General features: G+C 40.3%; 1 protein-coding gene across 1 annotated transcript; it reads right to left on the bottom strand.

Moving 5' to 3' along the window:
* Positions 1-5,726: 5,726 nt before the first annotated feature.
* On the bottom strand, positions 5,727-9,439 carry LOC127779910 (eukaryotic translation initiation factor 3 subunit E). Its single transcript, XM_052306841.1, has 7 exons — positions 8,954-9,439; positions 8,278-8,505; positions 8,048-8,169; positions 7,349-7,568; positions 6,752-6,894; positions 6,227-6,364; positions 5,727-6,091 (listed from the first exon to the last, which is right to left on the bottom strand). The coding sequence occupies exons 1-7, from the start codon at positions 9,314-9,316 to the stop codon at positions 5,986-5,988; spliced, it is 1,320 nt and encodes a 439-aa protein (XP_052162801.1). The 5' UTR covers positions 9,317-9,439; the 3' UTR covers positions 5,727-5,985.
* Between the last annotated feature and the right edge of the window lie 11,058 nt (positions 9,440-20,497).

The following is a 20,497-nucleotide window of genomic DNA, read 5'->3' on the forward strand; positions in this document are numbered from 1 at the left end:
TTGCTATATATAGCCCTAGTTAATCCACCGTTAGTTGTTTGAGAAGACAGATGCTAAATGCATGTCTTAGCCGACGATTTAAAACACTGGTAAGCACACATACACATATACTGGTTAAAGTTAAATTAGTTATATTTATTACAACATGTGAATATCAAATTTGAATTTACGTGTTTGTCGACTAATATATCTCATATTAATCTATTTTATTTATTTTAACTATCGATATAACATGCAAAAGCGAGGTGATATCCTCTCGAGAAAATAGAATATGTTCTCATCGATGAATGAGGCAATCCATGAGTAAGCTTACCTAGTACAGAAATAACATTCTTAGCTTAAATAGAAAACAATGCTACAGTTCTGTTCTCTTTGTTTTAGGGGCCAATGGCCATGCATGCTTTTAAGCCTTTAATTACAACGCCTGCTGCCTTGCGCATGTATCAGAAATTAAAGAAGTAAAGCGCATCAGCTCTGCTGCATGCTTTCATCCACCATTGAGCTGGCCTTGATTTATCATCGGACCAAGGCAATGCAAATGCGGGAACACGATGCTAGCCGTGCATTGCAAGGAGTATTTATACTTGTTGTTTTCTCTTAACCAGAGCAAACCCTATACGTACCCTAGCTAGTAATATGCATATTACTATTATTCATCACCTATTATTTATTATTTATGTTGGATTTAGTCCTACATCGGTAATTAGTAATGGGAGAGAGGTGCTAGTGTTTTGGGTTGTATAGAGGGTGGAACGGTTTTCACCAATCTATTAACCTATACTATTAAAAAAAATAAAAAAATGATGGCACCTACACTGCCACCGGCTTCTCCACCACCGCCACCACCACCTCGCCCGGCCTCCACGCCACCACCTAGCCATGCCTGCCTCCGCGCCGGCGGCCGCCACCCAACGCTGCGCTAGAGGAGGGGGGGAGGTCCCCCAGGAGAGAGGGTGTCGATGAGATCCAACGACCGCGCTACTACCTCGCCACGTCGGTCGCCATGCCACGCCATGCTAGAGGAGGAGAAGGGAAGGGGGCGAGGTCCCCCGGGAGAGAGGAGGCCGGCGAGATCCAGGCCTACTCCACCACCGCCGCCGTTGCAGCCACCTCGCCGCGCCAGCCTCGGCGCCGGCCTCCGCCTCCCCCGCACCGCCTCCTCGCCCACATCGGCCGGCATTCTCCACCGCTGAGCCTCCCTGGAGGACCGCCGTGCCATCCTTCTCCATCGGCCGCCGCTGCTACTCTGTCACCGTCGTGGCGCAATGGGACAGGAGCGGGGAGAGAGAGATGGCACTGTGTGGCAGTGTGGGATGGATGGATAAGATACAGATGTCGCGTGGATGGCACTGTGGGTGGTCAAAAAAGTCGGCTCGGTTTTCTTTAAAGGTGTCGGTTCTATTAAAAAAAACTGACACCTAGTCAGTTCTATTAAAAAAACTGACACCTATACCTATACTTATATTATAGGTGTCGGCTCTAAATAAAAAACCAACACCAAAAGTATATGTGTCGGTTTTTTAACATAACCGACACCTATAGTATTTAAAGGTGCCGGTTCTATCTTTTTTTCATCGTGCGGAGGTGGGAAAATGCTCATAGGTATCGGTTTTAAATGAACCGACAACTATAAGACCGGTCCTTATGATAGTTTTTTGTAGTAGTGCCAATGGGTCGTTAGGAGAGATAAATGAGAGATCGTCTTTTTATTGTGTGAGGGTGGATCGTAAAGCTACGGGTGACCTCAAGCCTGTGATCTCCTAGTACCGGAGCTTAGCCTATAGATTTGAAGGGGACAATGTGAAAAACCTCACTAAAGCAAGGGTTAGTCTTGTTATTTGGTTAATACTAAAGTGGTGGTATATATGAATATACACCACCGCCGGCTCCATCAGCTTGCTCTCCATCGCGCATTTGCTCGGCGCAGGTATGTTCAAGTAACTCATACTCATACTACTAGAGCTAGCTACTTAGCTAGTGTAATATACACACACATATATATATATACACAATATATATATATACATATATATGGATGTTAATTACTTCCTCCTTCCCTAAATGTTTAACGCCGTTAACTTTTTTAAACATGTTTGACCGTTCGTCTTATTCAAAAACTTTTGTGAAATGTGTAAAACTCTATGTATACATAAAAGTATATTTAACATTAAATCAAATGATAGGAAAAGAATTAATAATTACTTAAATTTTTTGAATAAACAAACGGTCAAACATTTTTAAAAAAGTCAATGGCGTTAAATATTTTGGGATGGAGGGAGTATATGCTAGTGTGTGTGTGTGTGTGTGTGTGTATATATATATATATATATATATATATATATATATATATATATATATATATATATATATCTGTGTGTGTGTGTGTGTGTGTGTGTGTGATGGAGTTGGATAGAGCTCTATTGCAATGGCTGCGTGTATGCCCAGATTAATTCCTAGTACTAGCTAAAGGTTAACTAATTTTGAAAGAAAGAGGGGCCGGCCGGAGTGCACATAAATAAGTAATATTCTTTGCTTACATAACAAATGCTACAGTATTATTCTCTTTGTTTTAGGGGACAGTGGATATGCAGTCTTTTAAACTTTTAATTACAACGCCTGCTTGCTGCCAGCCCTTGTAGAAGAAATTAGACGCTGCGTGCTTTTATCCACCTTTGAGCTGGCCTTGATTTATCATCGGACCAAGGCAATGCAAACGCTGGAACACGATGCTTGCCATGCATTGCAAGGAATATTTATACCCGATGGCCTAGCCCAGGCACGGCACGGCCCGACTGGTGTCGGGCCCGTGCTAGCCCGCCCTGACCATTCGACCATGCTTGGGCCTCCGCCTCAGCATAGTGGACCGGCCCGACCTGGCATGGCACAGCCCAATGATAAGGGAGACAAAATAGACTTATTTCAGCCATAAGAAACGGCTGAAAGAGATGAGGGATGGAAAATAGACTTACTCAGCCATGTAAGACATGACCCAAAGAGATGAGGGAGGCAAAATAGACTTATTCCAAGGAGGAGCACAATAGGCTTTCGTGCCTTCGGGCCGGGCCAGTATGGCATGAGTCTTATTGGGTCGTGTATAGGCCGTTGGTGCAGCACGTGGGCGTGTAGGTCGGGTCGTGCCAGCCTGACAACCAAGTACCTAAAAAGCCTATAAGGGGGTGTGAATGGATCTCAACGAGCAAATTGTTTTAAGTTATTTAAACCACAAGTTAATTATGTAATGAGTTTAGATATAGGGCCAAGATGAGATATATAGACAAAGGAATATCCAAGTATAAAAACCTCATAACATCATCAATGAAAGTATAATCACATTCTTTCAAATTATACAGAAGCAGACGCTCCTTAATGACAACTTCAATCATTTCTATAGCAATCTATAATATATACATATGCAATGCAATGATATGTATTCTTGACTTCACACTCAAGGTGTGAAGCTGTATCGTATTATGACAAAATACGATGCTGACAGCTACGGTCGCAACTATAGATTCACGACATAACTCCAAATACAATGCAAAGGTGATGCAATACAGGATAAATTCCAAAGTAATAAGATTACAACGTCAAACCTTCATATGAGCCCAGTATGAAGTTACCCTTGCCAAGAGCATAAAACAAGTATATAAATTGTGGCACTCTATGCCACAGATACCAGGTATTAGTAACATGGGGTTGTTCGGCTGCCATTTACTGTGTTGTTTCGCAAGATCTAGCTACTTTAATTGCTACAACAAGTAGCAATGGGTTGTGTGACTATGCTGTAAAATGCAGCCGAATAGCCCATGATCATTAGCACTAAGTAGATGATGCCCCGCACTTTACTGCGGGATATATGTTAGATAGTGGAGAAATGAATAAATGATTTGGATTGAAATATTATGAAAATGGTTTGAGAATGATAATTTAGCATGTGTATTATGTTTAGTTTTAAAATGAAATAAATTGTAGATATAATTACTATATGCTTGCATGTTGAGCTTTGTGTGCTTAATGGATTGATGTGGCATGCTTCCATGTAGGTTTTAGTAGTGCTAATCAATACTATGCTTGCATGTTGAGCTTTAGGTATTTACTGTGCATTAGCTTTATAGAAAGAATAGATATGTTTATCCTCCATGGCTATAACTCTATAGCTAAATTCCAAGGTTAATTTTAGAGAAATGGCTAGGAACTAAAAGGCCCAATTTTACAATATTTAACAAAATTGAACCAATCTCGAACGAAATTAGATGCTCGTACAAACCAAGCTGTTCAAGGGAGCTCCAAAATCTGAGGATATTCGATGAAATTCGAGCGGAAATGTGAACTTTGTTCATGTCTCGGGGCTGGTCGTGCGCATGCCAGGCTGAGCCAGACAACCCATTTGACCGTCTATATCTCAACCAGACAAACTCTATACGTACCCTAGCTAATAATATGCATATTCCCAATATTGATCATCACCTATTATTATCGTTAGGTTTAATCCCATATTGGTAAATTAATAATAGGGAAAAGTTAATTAGAGGATGGAACGGTTATCACCAATCATGACCTTAAATTGTGGCTCCAACCAGGCCTAGCACCCTATTGGAGGTTGTTAAACCCTAAAGAATTGTCAACATTTTAATAAAAGGATATAAAAAACATATTACCACGCATTGATTTTGATTATTCTAACGAGTTCCACAAGTTTTGTTGTGTTTTATTATTTTGCAAGAACTATGGAACTATGGATTTTGTGGAGTTGTACATATATTTTGAATGAGTGTTGTTAAATTGTTTCAGAATTTATCATAACCGTTTAGATGGTTTTTAAGCCAATGAGGGGACATCCCTCAAGGGATCAGAATAGTTTCCCCTTTTAATGCTGGTTGTAGTCCCAAGTTGACCAAAGATACTATTTGTTTATGTTTCGGAACTATTCTTTCCAGTACATGCCCCAAAATATAGCTATCTTTTGAGTTTTAGAAGGATTAGGGATTGATGTGAAGGATCTAAAATACCCTCATCGAAGTGCTAGTTTTGGTTGGCGTGCTGAGGAATGACAAGGGAAGGATGGGAAGATTAGTGACAAAATTCACTTTTTACATATACGAGTTGTATTTGGGACAAATTCGAATCCTAAAGGTAGTTATATTATGTAACGCAAGGAGCATTTAATTTCATTCATCATATGCATGCTAAGCTATGTCGGCAGGTTGCTCATCCAATTTAAATAACCTATATCCAGAAGTAAATTACACAAACTTTATGACCTGTAGCAAAATTTGTATTTTGTTTCCTATTCATACGTTGTTTCAGAAATTATACAGCGGCTCGCTTTTTCAAAGCTTGGTTGTAGTCTCAAGTTTACTACAAATTTTTGTATCAGACAACTACATTTTAGTTTATACTCATACGTTGTTCCAGAAATTAGCAGCGTGATGTACACTCGTCAGCCTGACTGCCCATGCTGATATCTCAATGCAACTTCACTTCCATGTGTAATTACACTCTGACTGTTTTTATCCATCCCTCGTTATGTGTTTACTTTGACCGGTGTGAAACTGTGAAGTCATCGTATTTACCGGTGGTTACGTACAACAGCACAAATCTCAGCGTCAATCGTGTGGTCAAATAATTGACTGAAATCAAGGTAAAATGTGGCGCCACAAATTTAGCAGAACCAAGAAAAACATTGAACCTACAATTATAAAAATGACCACACTTCCGCACTTCACTTCAACACGAAACACCATAACAATCAGGTAATACTTGATTGTAGTACCAACGAAAGGATTAACTTCAGCCACAGGATTCCAAGTACAAAATAGAAAGAAAACGTCGGCATATGCTGTAGCGAACGAGAAACCACCTCCTGGATGATCTTAGGTACTGATAACGGAGTCAATGCTAAACAACAAAACTCCAAAAGTTTAGAGGATTGTCTCTACTTAAATAATTCCGGGCGCCTCAAAACTGTGGTCTTCTCTGTCAATCTCACCGAGCTGCCTGTTGTGCTGCTTGAGCCGGCTCCACAATGTTCTTTGCTAGCAGGAAAGTCCGCATGTTAAGATTCTTTAAGCTTTCGATAACCTGCTCATGGCTGCAACATGAATAAATGATTAATTAGATTCAATCGCATTGTCGAAAGCTTAGGTCAACCATAGCTTTAATGAGTAAAAAAGCACATAGCATGAACTGGCATATACTCGCAGCATGTATGGCCTGAGCAACTTACATGTTAACATGATTGGTCGTCATGATAAGAGTTCCAGACACTGAATCAATCTTGGCGTCGAGCTTTGAATTCCTAACTAAGTTCATAATCCACAATTCTGCCTCATCGTAGCTCATGTTCAGCTTCTGAGAAAGCATGCTGTTCATTGCAAAACATTGGAAGAACATCTTAGATATGAAAGAAACTGTATTCCTGCATGGTCCATATAATATGAAGAATAAACCTATATAAAACGTGTGCAAATTTAGTAAAACTATTTCTAACTGAGAAGACAGAACAGAGATGCAACGGCAACTAAAATAAAGTAATGATACAGTTTTTTGCTGATAAACATTGAGTATTCCCTATAACATGGAAAGCAGTTGATTGGAAAACAATGCAAGCCCAAGCAAGGTACAGAACCAACTTATATCCGACACATGATTATTGAAATGATAATGTATAACTATGATTTCTACCATTCATCTTAGTGAACTTTTTTTCATATCAGCAAAAAAAAATGAGTATATAGACAGAAACACCTACCCAATATCAATGCACCGATGAATACGGCAGTAAGTTTCAAAGATAAACAGACGAGCATTTTCAAGGAATTCATCTCTCAAAGGAACAGTGACAAAATTCCCTTCCTCAATGCGCTTTCCAAGGAAAGGATCATTCAATATGACCTACAAAGGTAGCCATTAGAACAGATAAATGCAAGATTGTTATGTAACAGTATGATCACCATTGAGAAGACAATAATACAGAAATAGCCCAAAATTTGGTAATGCAAAATCATAGCTATGCCCAGAGAAACAGTTATCATTTGAGGAAAAACATAAAATAAAGTAACAACAATAAGCTAATGTTCAACTCCAGAAATATATACATGCCAGGAACCCCCCACATAGGCCTCAGAGATATAAGGATGTCAGAGGTGAACTTTGCCTTGCCAAACATAAAATATTTTAGTCAGAGGACAGAACTAGCAAGTGAAAATTCATATAGGAAAAGGATGTTTTGCCAAAAAAAAAGTGAGGAGAAATTGTCTTTCAATGTTTTCATATCATATTTAGTAATGCACCAAGTTAAAAAAAATAGTGATGGGATGGACAAAAGGTTCAAAACATGCTAACATACCTGCTCACACTCTATGAGTTTCTGTTGTGCACCATCAAAATCATAGTTAACATACAAGCATTCCAAGAATTCAGTGATGGGATCCTTGTAGCTGTGCTGCTCCTGCTGAATGACTTTAATCAACTCTTTAAGCATGTTCCTTCTCCTTTTGTTCACGACAACTGCTGTAGCAAGGTATCTCAGAAGATGGGGTGCATTTGTCTGGATCGCGTTCAAGTACCTGGTTAGACGAAAGGTGCAAATTGAAAATTAGCTGAGATAATCTTGATATACAGAATAAAATATAGTTCCGTTATTGCAACTAGATAGCACAGTAAAAATAATACTTCCTCCGTCCCAAAATGTAGCTATTTAGTATGGGATGTGACACCACCTAGTTCTACGAATCTGGACAAGAGGCTGTCCAGATTCGTAGTACTAGGTAGTGCCACATCTAGTTCTACGAATCTGGACAAGAGGCTGTCCAGATTCGTAGTACTAGGTAGTGTCACATCTCGTACTAGGTAGCTACATTTTGAGACAGAGGTAGTAAAGCAAGTGTTGTATGGACAACAGAAGCCCCTTGGCTCTGTAATCAACTTTTTAACTCTGTTCTTTTTATTTTCTTCCAATTCGGCTTGGCCAGAAAAACTTACTTCAAAAATTTGTAACAGCACAAGACAAGTGGTCACAATAATGTTGAGATTTTAGTAAACAAACCTATCCTGGAAGAACAGATCGATGATCCCATTTCTGCCGTTTTCATGGTTAAAGAAGATAAAAATACTCCAATGCATCAGCCATATCCTATTCTGGAGCTGATTTAGTGGTGATGAGAAGTTCTGGGAGAATAAAAAAAGGAACAAAATTAGTTATGTGATTCCCCTAAAAAAATAGTTAGGTAAAGCACCTAACCAACCACAACAAGTGATATAGTCATTCAGCCAAACCTTTGAATCAATAATCTCCTTCAAACGGTTGAGCTCATCCAGTGCAACATCCCAGTTCTGCATCAAAATCTCGGCTGCCAGCTTTCCCCACAGGGCACTCAAGCTCCTCTCGCTGTTCGTGCACAAAGCACGGTATTGATACAAGTAGACAGCAGCATCTGAGTAATTACCGCAGTCAAACTGAAACTTGGCATACTGATACAGAGTCTCAATCTGCTCAGGACCAATCTGCATCATTAACAGGAGTTTGATTATTTAGTTGGGTCGCACAAAAACATGCAATAAGTATACAGCATGCTAACCGACTTAACAAAATCATGGTAACAACAAAATTCAACAACTGAAGCAATGAGGAACATACAGAGTTGATGCTTCCATAAACAAGCCCAATACCTACAATTACAAGCAAACCCCCCTATACTTGACGGCGATTTAAAATTATTCTAACCATATTAAGATCAAGCACAATCTCAAGCTAAGAATCACCAACTGTGCCAATTTTACCCAAACCAACAAGTGAATAAAACTAAACCAATTTCACAACATCGCATCGCCACCTGCAAATCACAAAAACATTTCTGCACAGAGAAAACAAACCTAACATAACACAGAGGCTAGCGGCGACGAAGAACAGATCTAACGAGCGGGGCAAAGGTGGGGGGAGAAGTAGATCGACCTGGAAGCGGTCCTGGAGCATGTGGAGGTTGTACTGCTTGTCTGGCCTGAGCTCCTGGACGAGCTGCTGGTTCTGGAGGAAGGAGACGATGGGGGCGGTGGCCTCGTCGAGCGCCCTGAGCCTGGAGACGACGTCGGTGCGGCGCCTGACCATGTCGTCGGGGACCTCGTCGGTGTCGTGGAGGGACTTGTGGATGTCCATGGCGTAGTCCACCATGCTGGTCCCGCTGAGGAGGCGGAGCTTCGCCTCCAGGATCTCCTTGTTCGCGTACAGCGCACGCTCCTGCAGGAACTCCAGCAGCGGGAACACCAGGTGGCAGTCCATCTGCCCCGCCATCCGCGCCGTCAGGTCGTGCTCCGCCATGGCCGCCCGCTCCCCGGTGCTCGCCGCTGCTAGGGTTTTCTAGGGTTCCGCGTGTGGCGGCGGCGGGAGGAGGAGGAGGAGGAGGAGGGAGAGGGAGAAGGTAGAGACGAATGGAATGGAATGAGGTGGGCTTGGGCTGTTGGGTTCGTGGGCCTTTTTGTGAATTGGGGATTGAGTCGTCGTCGTCGTCGTCTATCACTATGGTGAGAGCACTCTTCACCATGCCTGTTCATTTTTCATCTATGCCACACGCACTAATACAAACAAAAAAAAAACTAAAATGTTTCTACTTTATTCATTTTCAATACAATTATCCTTATCTTATCAACTCACAATACAATTATTTCTTATCTTCATAAACTTCGATGCAATGATTATTCAGAAATGAACTTATTTGGGACATTTGGGAGGAGTTAAAAATAAGCTTACTATAGAACGGAGGAAATAGTCGTCATGAAGTGACAATTTGCTCATGTTTGTTTGGTATTGTTTCCGTTATAGTTCTATCTTGTTTTATGGTTGGACTCTAACCAAACAGTTTTAAACTTTTAGTTTTACTTGCAAAAGGAATGGAACAAACTAGAGTGGTTTCGCCAAATGAATGAGTTAGAGTGAGGCTCAGGATGATCCATAACTTCACTCCGAATCTAATTCTTGAGGTTAAATTTAGGAGTTTGAGTTTTGCTGAGTATAACCTAAGTTATACTATTTTAGATAACGAACTCGCTTATTTTTCTCAAACCATATACCATTAGTCTCAAATTTAGATTTTTTTAAGGTTTGCGGGTGATAGTGACGCAAGGAGGAGGGCGGAGAAGGAGAAAGGAAAAGGAGAATGAAAAACACGGCAAGAGGTGGGCTTGGGTTTTTTGGGCTTGTGGGCTTTTGTGTATTGGGATCGTGTGGGGTGAGAATGCTACGGACAAGTGTAAACTATGGATTACCCAATAATTAGTTCCTCTCAATTGCTCAGTTGCAGTGCTTAAATAATACTCATTCCGTTCTATGTTATAAATATTATGAGACATTTTTTCTCATCATCTCTCATCTAAATTCACTAACATTCATATAAATTTAAACATATATATAAAGCGCACACATGGATCCATATATAAATCTGTTCAAAAACTCAAAACAAACATACACTCGTTTCAGCTTATCTTCCTCGAACCATATACTTACGTATTTAACAACCATGCAGAGGCATTACCTAAATTATTATCTCAACCTTGTTATATCGTTCAGACTGAGTAATAGCAAGTCATCATTTATATGGCCATGACTAGCTAAATACCATGCTTCGCTACAGATCGATAAAGATTAATTATTCCATGTGCTAATATTGTAATTTGGAACATGTTAATTGTAAGGTATTTGGAACAATTTCATCTCCCTGTAGATGTATTTGCACGGTAAACTAATATTTTAGACACGTATTTCATCCCTGTAGATGTCAATTGTTCACGCATGTTTTCATTTCCAGGATGTTTTCATCATCTAATCATGTCTCCTGTAATCCTAACCAGAAAGAAGTTCGGAGAATTTAACAATTTGCCGCTCCTACAAATACCAATTTTGCATTCCCCCTTATAAATTTGCTCACAGAGAGGAGTTTCTTACCTACTTATACCACTTTTACCTACGTGGCACGACATGCCACTACTACCTACGGATCCCGCACATGCGCCACTGCTGACCACGCACCGCTTTATCTCCTTTCTCACTTCACCTCACCTTACCTCACCTCGCACACGTGACGACATGTGGTTCAGGGAAGAAGCCATTGATCTTGAGGACATTCTTCACTAGTGCCAGAGTTAGCCTGATCCACCCCTCCGCCCCCACTGAATCCGCACGCAACAGAGCTAGGGAAGAAAGATCTAGCGATGGCCCAACGGTAGTTCTCTGGCAAGAAGTCGAGCGGCCTCTTACTCACCTTCGGCTGGAAGGGCCGTCAGAACACAGCCATCAACTTGGGGTCATGGTACGCAATGCCCATCATGATTATGTTAGACGAGATCGTTAGTGTCCTAGATATGGGATACCTTACACTTATGTATTAAGGCTCGATGAGCCTACCATAAACCAAGTCTTATACAGAATCAAGTCTCACACATGAAAGTTGTTCCAAATAAGGAAAGGAAACATAGTCCTACTTGAGCACTACAAGGTCTACTCAGATCGTATCCATACTAGCTTGCATCCCTAGTTTTACTTGGACAAAAGAGCACCTAAGAATATAAATATAAGACCCTCCAAGAGTAGAGGGGACAGGTCAACACAAGCCAACACACTCCAAGATAACCCTAGACAAACCCAATATAGAGCTGCAAAAGCCGACAAAAGAGACCTAAAGCTACATCCAATCTCTCTGAGTCACATTCGATGAAGTCGACAACTGTTAACCATCGACCACATGTGAGAACTTTATGCCGCTATATTCAAGAGACTAGAATAGATTATCCTCTATCTTGTACTCATAAGATATCGATATATAATGGCAATACAGGCTTCAGCCAACAGGAATATGGGTAATGGCTATTACCTGTAAGTAGGGTGCCCGAACCTATATAAAAATCATTGTCTCTCATCTCTTTTGCCTCAACCTCATGTATACCGGGTACTGTCGATCCCCATACTATTACTATGCAAATACCGTAGGTGGGTACAATCCGTCGATAGAGGTGAAATCCTCCGGGCCGAGCGGCACCCACGGCTGAGTTTGATTGGAAGTTTTGAGTCCGCATTCTCTTGTAGCCTCCAAGTCCCACACAAGAAGTTCCAGGTAGGGTCGTCTATGGAGCTAAGTGTTACAATCCGTGAGTTTTGGATTGTTCAAATCTTCACATAACAACTAATTTTCAGGGTTCAAGTATATAAAGTACCCCATCCCTCTATTGAGAAAGGCTTGTGCCAAAAGTTGAGACAAGCTTCCTAGACCCTATTGGTTATAGATAATTGATTTATGTTGAGAGATTGGGAGAGAAGTGCTAGTGAGCATAAATAAGCATTCAAGTTCTACCCAAGTTGGATCTAAAATAAGCTGTTAGTCTTGGAGCTTCTGACCCTAGATGAATAGACATTGTCGCTGTTAACGGAAAAATTTCGTATAGCTGTTAGTCAAAACAGGTCAAAGGAATAATTGATGCCATGATTTGGGTTGGGTTCGGTTGGAAAGTGCATCGGATCGCTTGGATAGTCTTAGATTTGTTTTTTTTTGGAATTAGCTATCGTGATTAGGCATGCTTTTAGTTTTCCTTTTCTTTGTAGGTGATAAATCTCCGAGCTGATCGAGTCATACTTGGGTCAGACTCAGATAGGTTAAGAGTACAAATATTAGTACAAACAAGCTTCGTAAACAACAACAGTTCAATATACAACTTTCGGTGCATCACCACCCTTTACTCTCGACGAGTTCTTAGTTTCGAGTGGGACTGCATCAATTCGATCTTCGGCGTGAAAGTAAGTTCCATCAACTTCTCTTGTATCGGCGTAATTAGGATTTTCTTGGTTAGGTTCAATATTCTAATTAATTTGCCATAAGTGTTGCTTATATGATATATCAGCTTTTTCTTGATTGCTTTGTTGTCTTAGATAGATTCAATGTTTCCATTACTTTGTATAAAGTTTATCAGCTCATTGAAATCTATTAATTATCATCAATCTCGTATTGTCTCAGTTAGGTCTGATCTACTAGGTTATGATATATTTGCTGAATAGATTTCTTCAAGTTTGATAGATTATATTCAATGTTTTATTGGAGTATTAGCTGATAAGTTATGTTATTATAATTTAGAAAATGTTGCATCGGCTCACTTCAAATCTAGCCTAATGCAATTGCTTTTCCATCTTGTCAGTTGCAGGATTAAACTAACTGGCACGCTCTAAAACCGATTTTTAGGACATGCACTAGGGTTAAGCAAATCTCTCATGTCTTCGTGTGTTGGATAAATTTTGTGGCAACAACCCCAAGCCCACGGAAGCACAGTGTGCCTAAGATCTACATGCTAGATCTGCATGGTCGCTTGGTGAGGAAAGGGTTAAAATAAAGTAGGCTCTTTGGAGCCCCTCAACGGGTACATATGAATATTTGGATCTGACCTTCGAAAAACAATTTGCTTGTCTTTGTGCTTGCTTGTTCTTTATTGTTCTTACTTTGCATTCTTTATGATCAACTTGTTCCACTTGGTTATCATATATATTACCTTTTTTAGGTGATTATATATACTACAGGTACATCAATTTTTGCCTCTAGATTCAAATAGAAATTAATGTTTTGCTTGCAAATAGCTTGTTTGAGTTTTATACCCCTGTCATCAGAAAATCCGGTTCAGATTGGAAGTTCTATGTTGAACCAAAATATTTGGATTATTTAATCCGGTGCAAGTGTTTTTCAATTTTAGAAAGGGATCTTGGTCCATTATTTGTCCATAAACTTTTCTTCAAAGTCATTTTCCATCCAAAACTACAAAGCCAGATATTTTTCACCCCAAACTTTCAGAACCGGGGAAATACCATAGCTCATATTAGTTTTCCTCGATATAGTAGTCACTTGTCGCTAAGATGAACTTCAAGTAGGTAAGTTGAATTGTTGTGGATCTAATTAACATGCATCTACATGAGCAAAGTATGTATAATAGGAAGATGACCTATAAAAAACGCCTCTATTCCATTCAAAAAAAGAACACCATGATTTCTTAAAGAAATACTAAAAACTATGTTCTTGCGTGTTATTTATCTGGTATTGAAAGTTGGGTATTAAAAAGAAACGGTTTTGGAGTTATGGGTAAAAAATGGACTTCGAGAAAAGTCAAACCTTATCATTTTATAAATAGTGCTTCTTAAATAGTATTTAATGCTTTAAATTACTCCTGTATATCACTACTTAATCAGCAGTTTAATGTATATATTTTTATATATAATAAATTCGAATGCTAAAATTTCAAATGTGACATAAATAAGTTAGACCTAGTCCGCAAGCAAACCAAGCGAAGCTTACACTCGGCTCGCCAAGCTAGACTATTAAGTTTTAAATCATTTAGGTTAACGAGCTGAGCTACCTTGTTATATATCTACCCTTATAGCCTAAAGGAGAACTCTTGTATTACCTCCAAAGTCTATTTTTACACCTTTGAGCTTCATTGAACGCTAAAAATGGACTTGTAACGTACAAACTGGTTCATAACAAGCTAGATCCTCCATTTTTTTATTGTTTTATGTACCCGATACTACGGCATTCCCACTCAAAAATACAAAACTGAAAGAAAAAATTGGAGAAAGAAAAGTAAAATTGTAGAACAGACAATGAAACTCATACATTGATCGACGCCTTAAACATAAGCATGACAAAACAAAGATCCATACATCAAACAACATCTTCAACAATAAGCACAAGAAATTAGAGGTTCCCACATCACAAGAATGACCCAAGACAAGGATGTTCCTAACAAATTAAAGTACAAGCATATAGCTGTACATATACTCACACAGGTGAGAGTTCAACTTGGAGAAAATACAATAACAACAGTGAAACTAAGAGATGATATTGATAACTATTATTAGACGACTGACATGGAAGTATTACAAGCAAACTCAGTTGATCCACCTAGCAAGGTCAAGAATGCCCTCATCCTCGGATGCACATCATTGCTGAGGACATCACTCCTTTGGATACACACAAGGGAGGATTGAAAAGCACTTGGAGAAAGGATAGAAAATGGAGGCCCAATTCATATCAAGTTCGAGCCCACCTCGGAATCCAGGAGCAGTCCACACAAAAATCACCACCCAGACCTCACCCGGACTCCATTTTTTACATTGTACATATGTATGGAAAGCTAACAAGATCACCTTTCCAATGGTCCTGGTCTCACATCAAAATTACTTGTGAATCGATAGTAATCATCGATACAAGAAAGCATCAAAAATCTATCTAGGTGTTACGTCACTGTCTTTAGACCCGTTGGGTCATGCATCGTGTTGGAGTGCAATAGGGACACCCCGAGGGGTCTTGGGTGGACCCTAGAACCTATTTATTTAGTAACCGTCATCGAATTAGGGTTGAGGTTTTGTTTAGAATATTATGTCGTTCCAGTTTCGCCGCTTAGTTCGGTTTGTAGAACCCCAACTTGTGAGCTTCATCCTATATTTACAATATATTCAAATTGCTTCTTCAGCTCCTTTGCTTGTGTTCTTGATTTGCATGTAGGAGATAGCCTTATCGGCGTGGTCAACCGTGTTTTGGCTTGGGTGATAACCAACGGAGGGTGTTGTAGTGATTACGAGGGGTTTGATCGTTTTGGTTGGAACCTTTAGATCATTAATGTCGAGTCTCCATAATCGATTTATCAATACCTATCGGAAGATTGGGACCCTAGTTCCTCATCAATCATGAACTGGTTGGATGCTATCTAGATGACGTCAATGTCACCCATGTCATCTATGCTGCTTGGGCCTACTGTTGACGGTGGTTAAGTACAAACATTAACCATCAAATCCTGCATAAAAGAAATAAAATATAATATCAGAACTTAGTGGTAGAGGTTTACTACTAACCATTTCCACTAGCTTTGGTAAATATATGTATCCAGGTCATTTAAGGAGAAAATACACCCGCCATGCGACAAAAATGAACCTCTGACCAATCACGAGTGAGTACAAGGATTGGAGGGCTCACATGATAGTCGCAACCGACCTAAAGTGGGGCCAAACCATCCTCACCCCCACTTGTCAAAGACTAAAGAAAGTCGGTTGCCAATGGCAGTGGAGGTGGTTTGGCCGAACAAACCTCGACGCCCCTAACCGCCAACTTCCACGTGGCACTTCCCTATTGGTCTCCAATGATGGTTACAAGGGTTTATCGACTTAACTACTGACCTACAACCGTCATAGAGCTGCTATAAAAGCAGGAGGCATTCACACTTTGAAAATGCACAACAAAGTATAGTACAACTCACTTTTAGAAATGAGACTTTACTTTAGTATATTAACTTGAATAGAGAGTGAGGGGAAGCTCTAGAAGGAGTGCCTCGAATATCAGAGCTTTCTCTGAGACTTTTACGGAGGAGTGCCGGGAGTGTCGGTATTATTTAAACGGAGTTCCGGAGAAGCGTCGGGACTATCGGCCTTCTTCTCACTTGTACCTCGGCGGATGCTTCCTTTTATAAAGTAAGCATTCAAGTCTGCTTATGTTATTTAATTAGTTTACTTAAGTTAGATATATTCTCATCGGTGCGGGTTCGTCGATTAGTGTACAATTAAGTGCTCTAGTACTAAGACTCTGGATAAAGAAGGATGTTCCCACGCAAGTCTAGAGTAGTAATCAATAACTTAGGTATGCTGTCTAGGTTAGTGGTTACCTTCGTTTGTTGTGTGCTTCACAAAAAGTGAGGTAGGCGGCAGGTGGTCACAACTCTGTCCATCCTTTGCATCCGTCCATGTTCGGGTACATCATAGAGCTTAAGGCCAGACTCAACCTGACAGACCAGGGGAGGGTCGTTGCTCGATGTATTCGATAGAGTTTTACCTTTAACTTAAGCTAACTAGTTAAGTCCATAGGAGTCATCTCTAGCCAAACCTAGCTACCATCGGTTATTGTCCTTGGGTAGAAAATCCTGTTCGTAGATAGTACACACATGTTCCTTATGTTCGATACCCTTGGAATACTCTAAGGGGAAGTGTTACAGCGGTATCTGTGCACTTACGGATTTATCTGCATGCAAATACCAACACCTGCCTCCTCGTCATAGTCGTCTCTAGCCTGGTAAGATGACTAGTGATCAAAATCTATGTGGGCGTCCGCGTGGCTCCCAACGAGTGATGATGGCGGGTAGTATAGGCCCAGGTGCGGAGCAGCCTACAACTCTTGAGCGCTGATCCCATGTGGCTGCACTGGCACCGTCGCTAGCAGCCTGCCATATTGTAGGTTGCCCTCCCGAATCAATCCGTAGGCAGTATACGCTGGTGTTGAGGTGCGGCAACAATGCCATGTTGAACAAGCTAATGGTTTGCGGCTGCGGCGGGTGTGGTATAGCCTGGTTGAGCAGGTTGAGGAATATCACCATCCCCAGTAGGCCAAGTGGACGAGTTGCATGGCGTTTATATGGCAGGTGGGGTTGGAATTACACCGATCAGCCTACAAGTTCCATACCTAACAATGTCAAATGGTGCAGGCGGAGCCAGCGGTGGTGGTGCGGTCTCATCAAGTAGTGGGTTCTGGAAGCTACAGATGCACTCTTCAAGGTGGGAAGGCTGCCCCGGCGCTGCTTTCTCGCTGTTTTTCTTCCTTAGTCGCTGCTTTGAGTTTAGGCTTCGCTTGGTTGGGTTCCAGTGGTTCTTGACGGTGTTCTCCGACCGGCCGAGGAGCCACCTAACAATCGCTGACCAACGGTTACCATAAGTTCGGTGCACTTCGATCAGCTTCATGTGCTCTTCCTCTATCTAGATGTCTTTCTGTTGTGTAAATTATATTGCTACTTAATATTGGATGCATCCAAGGCATTTAAAGCTTGATGTATCCATTAAAGAGTTAGTGAATTTCAGATTGTATCCAATAAAGAAAAAGGGACTCCATAGATTCCTCTTTGATTATTTTTAATTTGAGCACATTTATTGAGATATAAAAGCATATATACATGATAATGAACAGTGGCCATTTTTGTGTAAGGTGATGGCAAATAATGTTACTCCTATTGATTACTCTGGTAACAAATAAAGAAGATATTGAATCTTGTTTGCCTGCCTATAGTCCTAAAGCAGCAAAAAAAAAACATAGGCTTTGAATTAATAAGTGTCTAAAACATTTTGGACTAATAAGTGTCTAGAACATTGGTCTTTATTAGCATATATTCAAAAATGATCTAAAACACAAATAAACTACTCGGGCCATTCCCTTTGTGGAGTACTGTCCAGAGGATTCCCCCCTAAACTTCTTCCCTAGGATTAAAAATAAAATTACTTAGGGATCCACTACAAGTCCCGATGAAGAAATTCCCACACTTATTAACTAGAATACTACTGAAAGAGACATGCAGCATGACTAACTATTTACTCAAGGGTTAATGACCGGCCACACCTTCCAATGGTGGGATGAAATTTCCTGGAGTTTTACATAACCGGAAGAAATTCCAGCTGTAAAATTGCATTGATAATGAACTAGGATCCCTTAGAACTACACATATAACCAAAGGAACCTTGATTTCTGAGTAGAGATGGTTGGTCCATCTCTCACGGCATTGCTTCCCGGTCTGACTTAGGAGGCTCTTTGCAATCTCTGTCCACTTGCAATCTCCATGGTGTCTCACCATTTGCCTAAGAACTCTACAATCAAGAGAACACAACATTAAGACATTATATTGTCACAAGAATGAAGAGATGCTGATAAGCAAGATTACAAATCTGAATAGAAGTTGATTGATCTGTCACTTACTCATCCTCTTCCCTTGTCCACCCTCCTTTGATCAATCCCAAGTTGCCGTTGCTACCTGCAGCTTGCATTTGCTATTGTTGAGGCACCATGGCAGCACATACGATATTATAACGAGCAGTTACCCCTCCCCCCCCCCCCCCCCTCCTCGGTGTCCGAAAGCTTGACGGAGCCATGCCTATGCTAGCAACAAGACACCCTAAGTTGGGGACCCGTACGGTGATTGGAGCACCACGAGTGTTCTAGTAGCTGGCACCACCATGGCTTCTCATGATGTGCCTATCTGTCATGTTGCTAACCACCATCAACAACTCCTGGTTGAGGAAGGAGTTACCTGCAGCCATCATCAACTCACCTTCGAAGGAATGAAGCAAGGGCAAGAATCACTGATTGGGGAGGATTTTAGGGAAGGCAAAGCGACCTCACTAGGGAGCAAATTGAGAAGGGGATTGGTTAGTGTGGATATAGGGACTTGAGTCCCCTCATAATATAGGGGAGGCGGGGATACATCGGCCATTCATCTCTAGGGCTATTCAATGGCCACAAACAAAGCTAGAGTATAATGTTCCATATACGCTAGATGCATCCAACATCCCAAGAAGGTTAGAAGTATCAAGGCAAAAAAAAAAAGTACAAAAATGATGAACATTAAATATACCTAGGATAATATACCCTATTGAACTAAATTAACATATTTATGTAACACCTGACCCAAAAATGGTTTAGGCACAACTCAATTTGTTCGACTACACCTACACTGTAACACTCCGTGCTTCCGTCATTTCTTTGTGAAAAAATATTAAAACAAATGTTACTAATAATCAGGCTATCTAGTTCTAGGGATGAAAACCATATGAAAATTCCTAATCATACCAGCCATTTTATTTCGGTTCCATATTGTTCAGAAATGAAACAGAAATGGTATAGGGTTATTTTCTGAATATTTTAGTGGCATACTGTTTTCATGCAAAATTGCAAAAGAAATTATTGCATAATACCGAATACCCATCAGAATATTAAAAACATAACCATAGCCCTCACATGTTGTCATTGTTTTGATGCTATAATATTGTTATGAAGTATTTAAATTAGTTACTTAGTGCTGTGAATCTTCACTAATATATGTCTATGACATTAATTCAACATGTAAACATGACTATGACTTGCTTGCCCTTCTGACAAGTTGTTTCCGAGGCATTATTTTTATGATTTTGTTTATGATATTTTCTGGTGTTAGGTAAATCTGATATCATTACCATTTCTGACTATACCATTTTGATTCCTTTTTCAAAAAAAAAGGGTAAAAAAATGGTTTAAGCATTTTTCCAACCGCTTCCAACCATTTTCATCCCTAATCAACCTTATAAACCACTTCTCAGCTAGCTAACGATGTGGAACTACAATTTAGCACTATATATGCGCTGCTGCTGCTCGCCATGGGCTAAGGCCAATTGATCTGATAGTGCTGCACACACTGCACTTAGCTAGCTTGGCTCAAGAACCACCAAAGCAGCCCCCTAGTCATTTTCTTTATCTCTTTCTTTTGTTTTTCTTGAATTATTCCATGGCGTCACAATTTATCGGTTAGGGATTTGGCATTTTGATCTTGGTACAAGATCAATATTATTTGTCATCTGCGTGAGTGTTTTCTAATTTTAGAAAGGCATCTTGGTCCAATTTTTGTCATTTTCAAAGTCCATTTCCATCCAAAACTACAAAGCCGGTTATTTTTCACACTAAAATTTCAAAACCGGGCA

Source organism: Oryza glaberrima, chromosome 7 (genome assembly GCF_000147395.1).
Source record: "Oryza glaberrima chromosome 7, OglaRS2, whole genome shotgun sequence".
NCBI classification, from domain to species: Eukaryota; Viridiplantae; Streptophyta; class Magnoliopsida; order Poales; family Poaceae; genus Oryza; species Oryza glaberrima.

What these genes read in the sequence shown, in the direction of transcription:
- LOC127779910 (XM_052306841.1), bottom strand. Translation starts at nt 9,316, where the DNA reads ATGGCGGAGCACGACCTGACGGCGCGGATGGCGGGGCAGATGGACTGC. An exon ending in GATCTGTTCTTCCAGGATAG is followed by an intron (nt 7,569 to 8,047) that starts GTTTGTTTACTA and finishes TCGTCTAACCAG; the next exon opens with GTACTTGAACGCGATCCAGA. An exon ending in AACTCATAGAGTGTGAGCAG is followed by an intron (nt 6,895 to 7,348) that starts GTATGTTAGCAT and finishes CTACCTTTGTAG; the next exon opens with GTCATATTGAATGATCCTTT.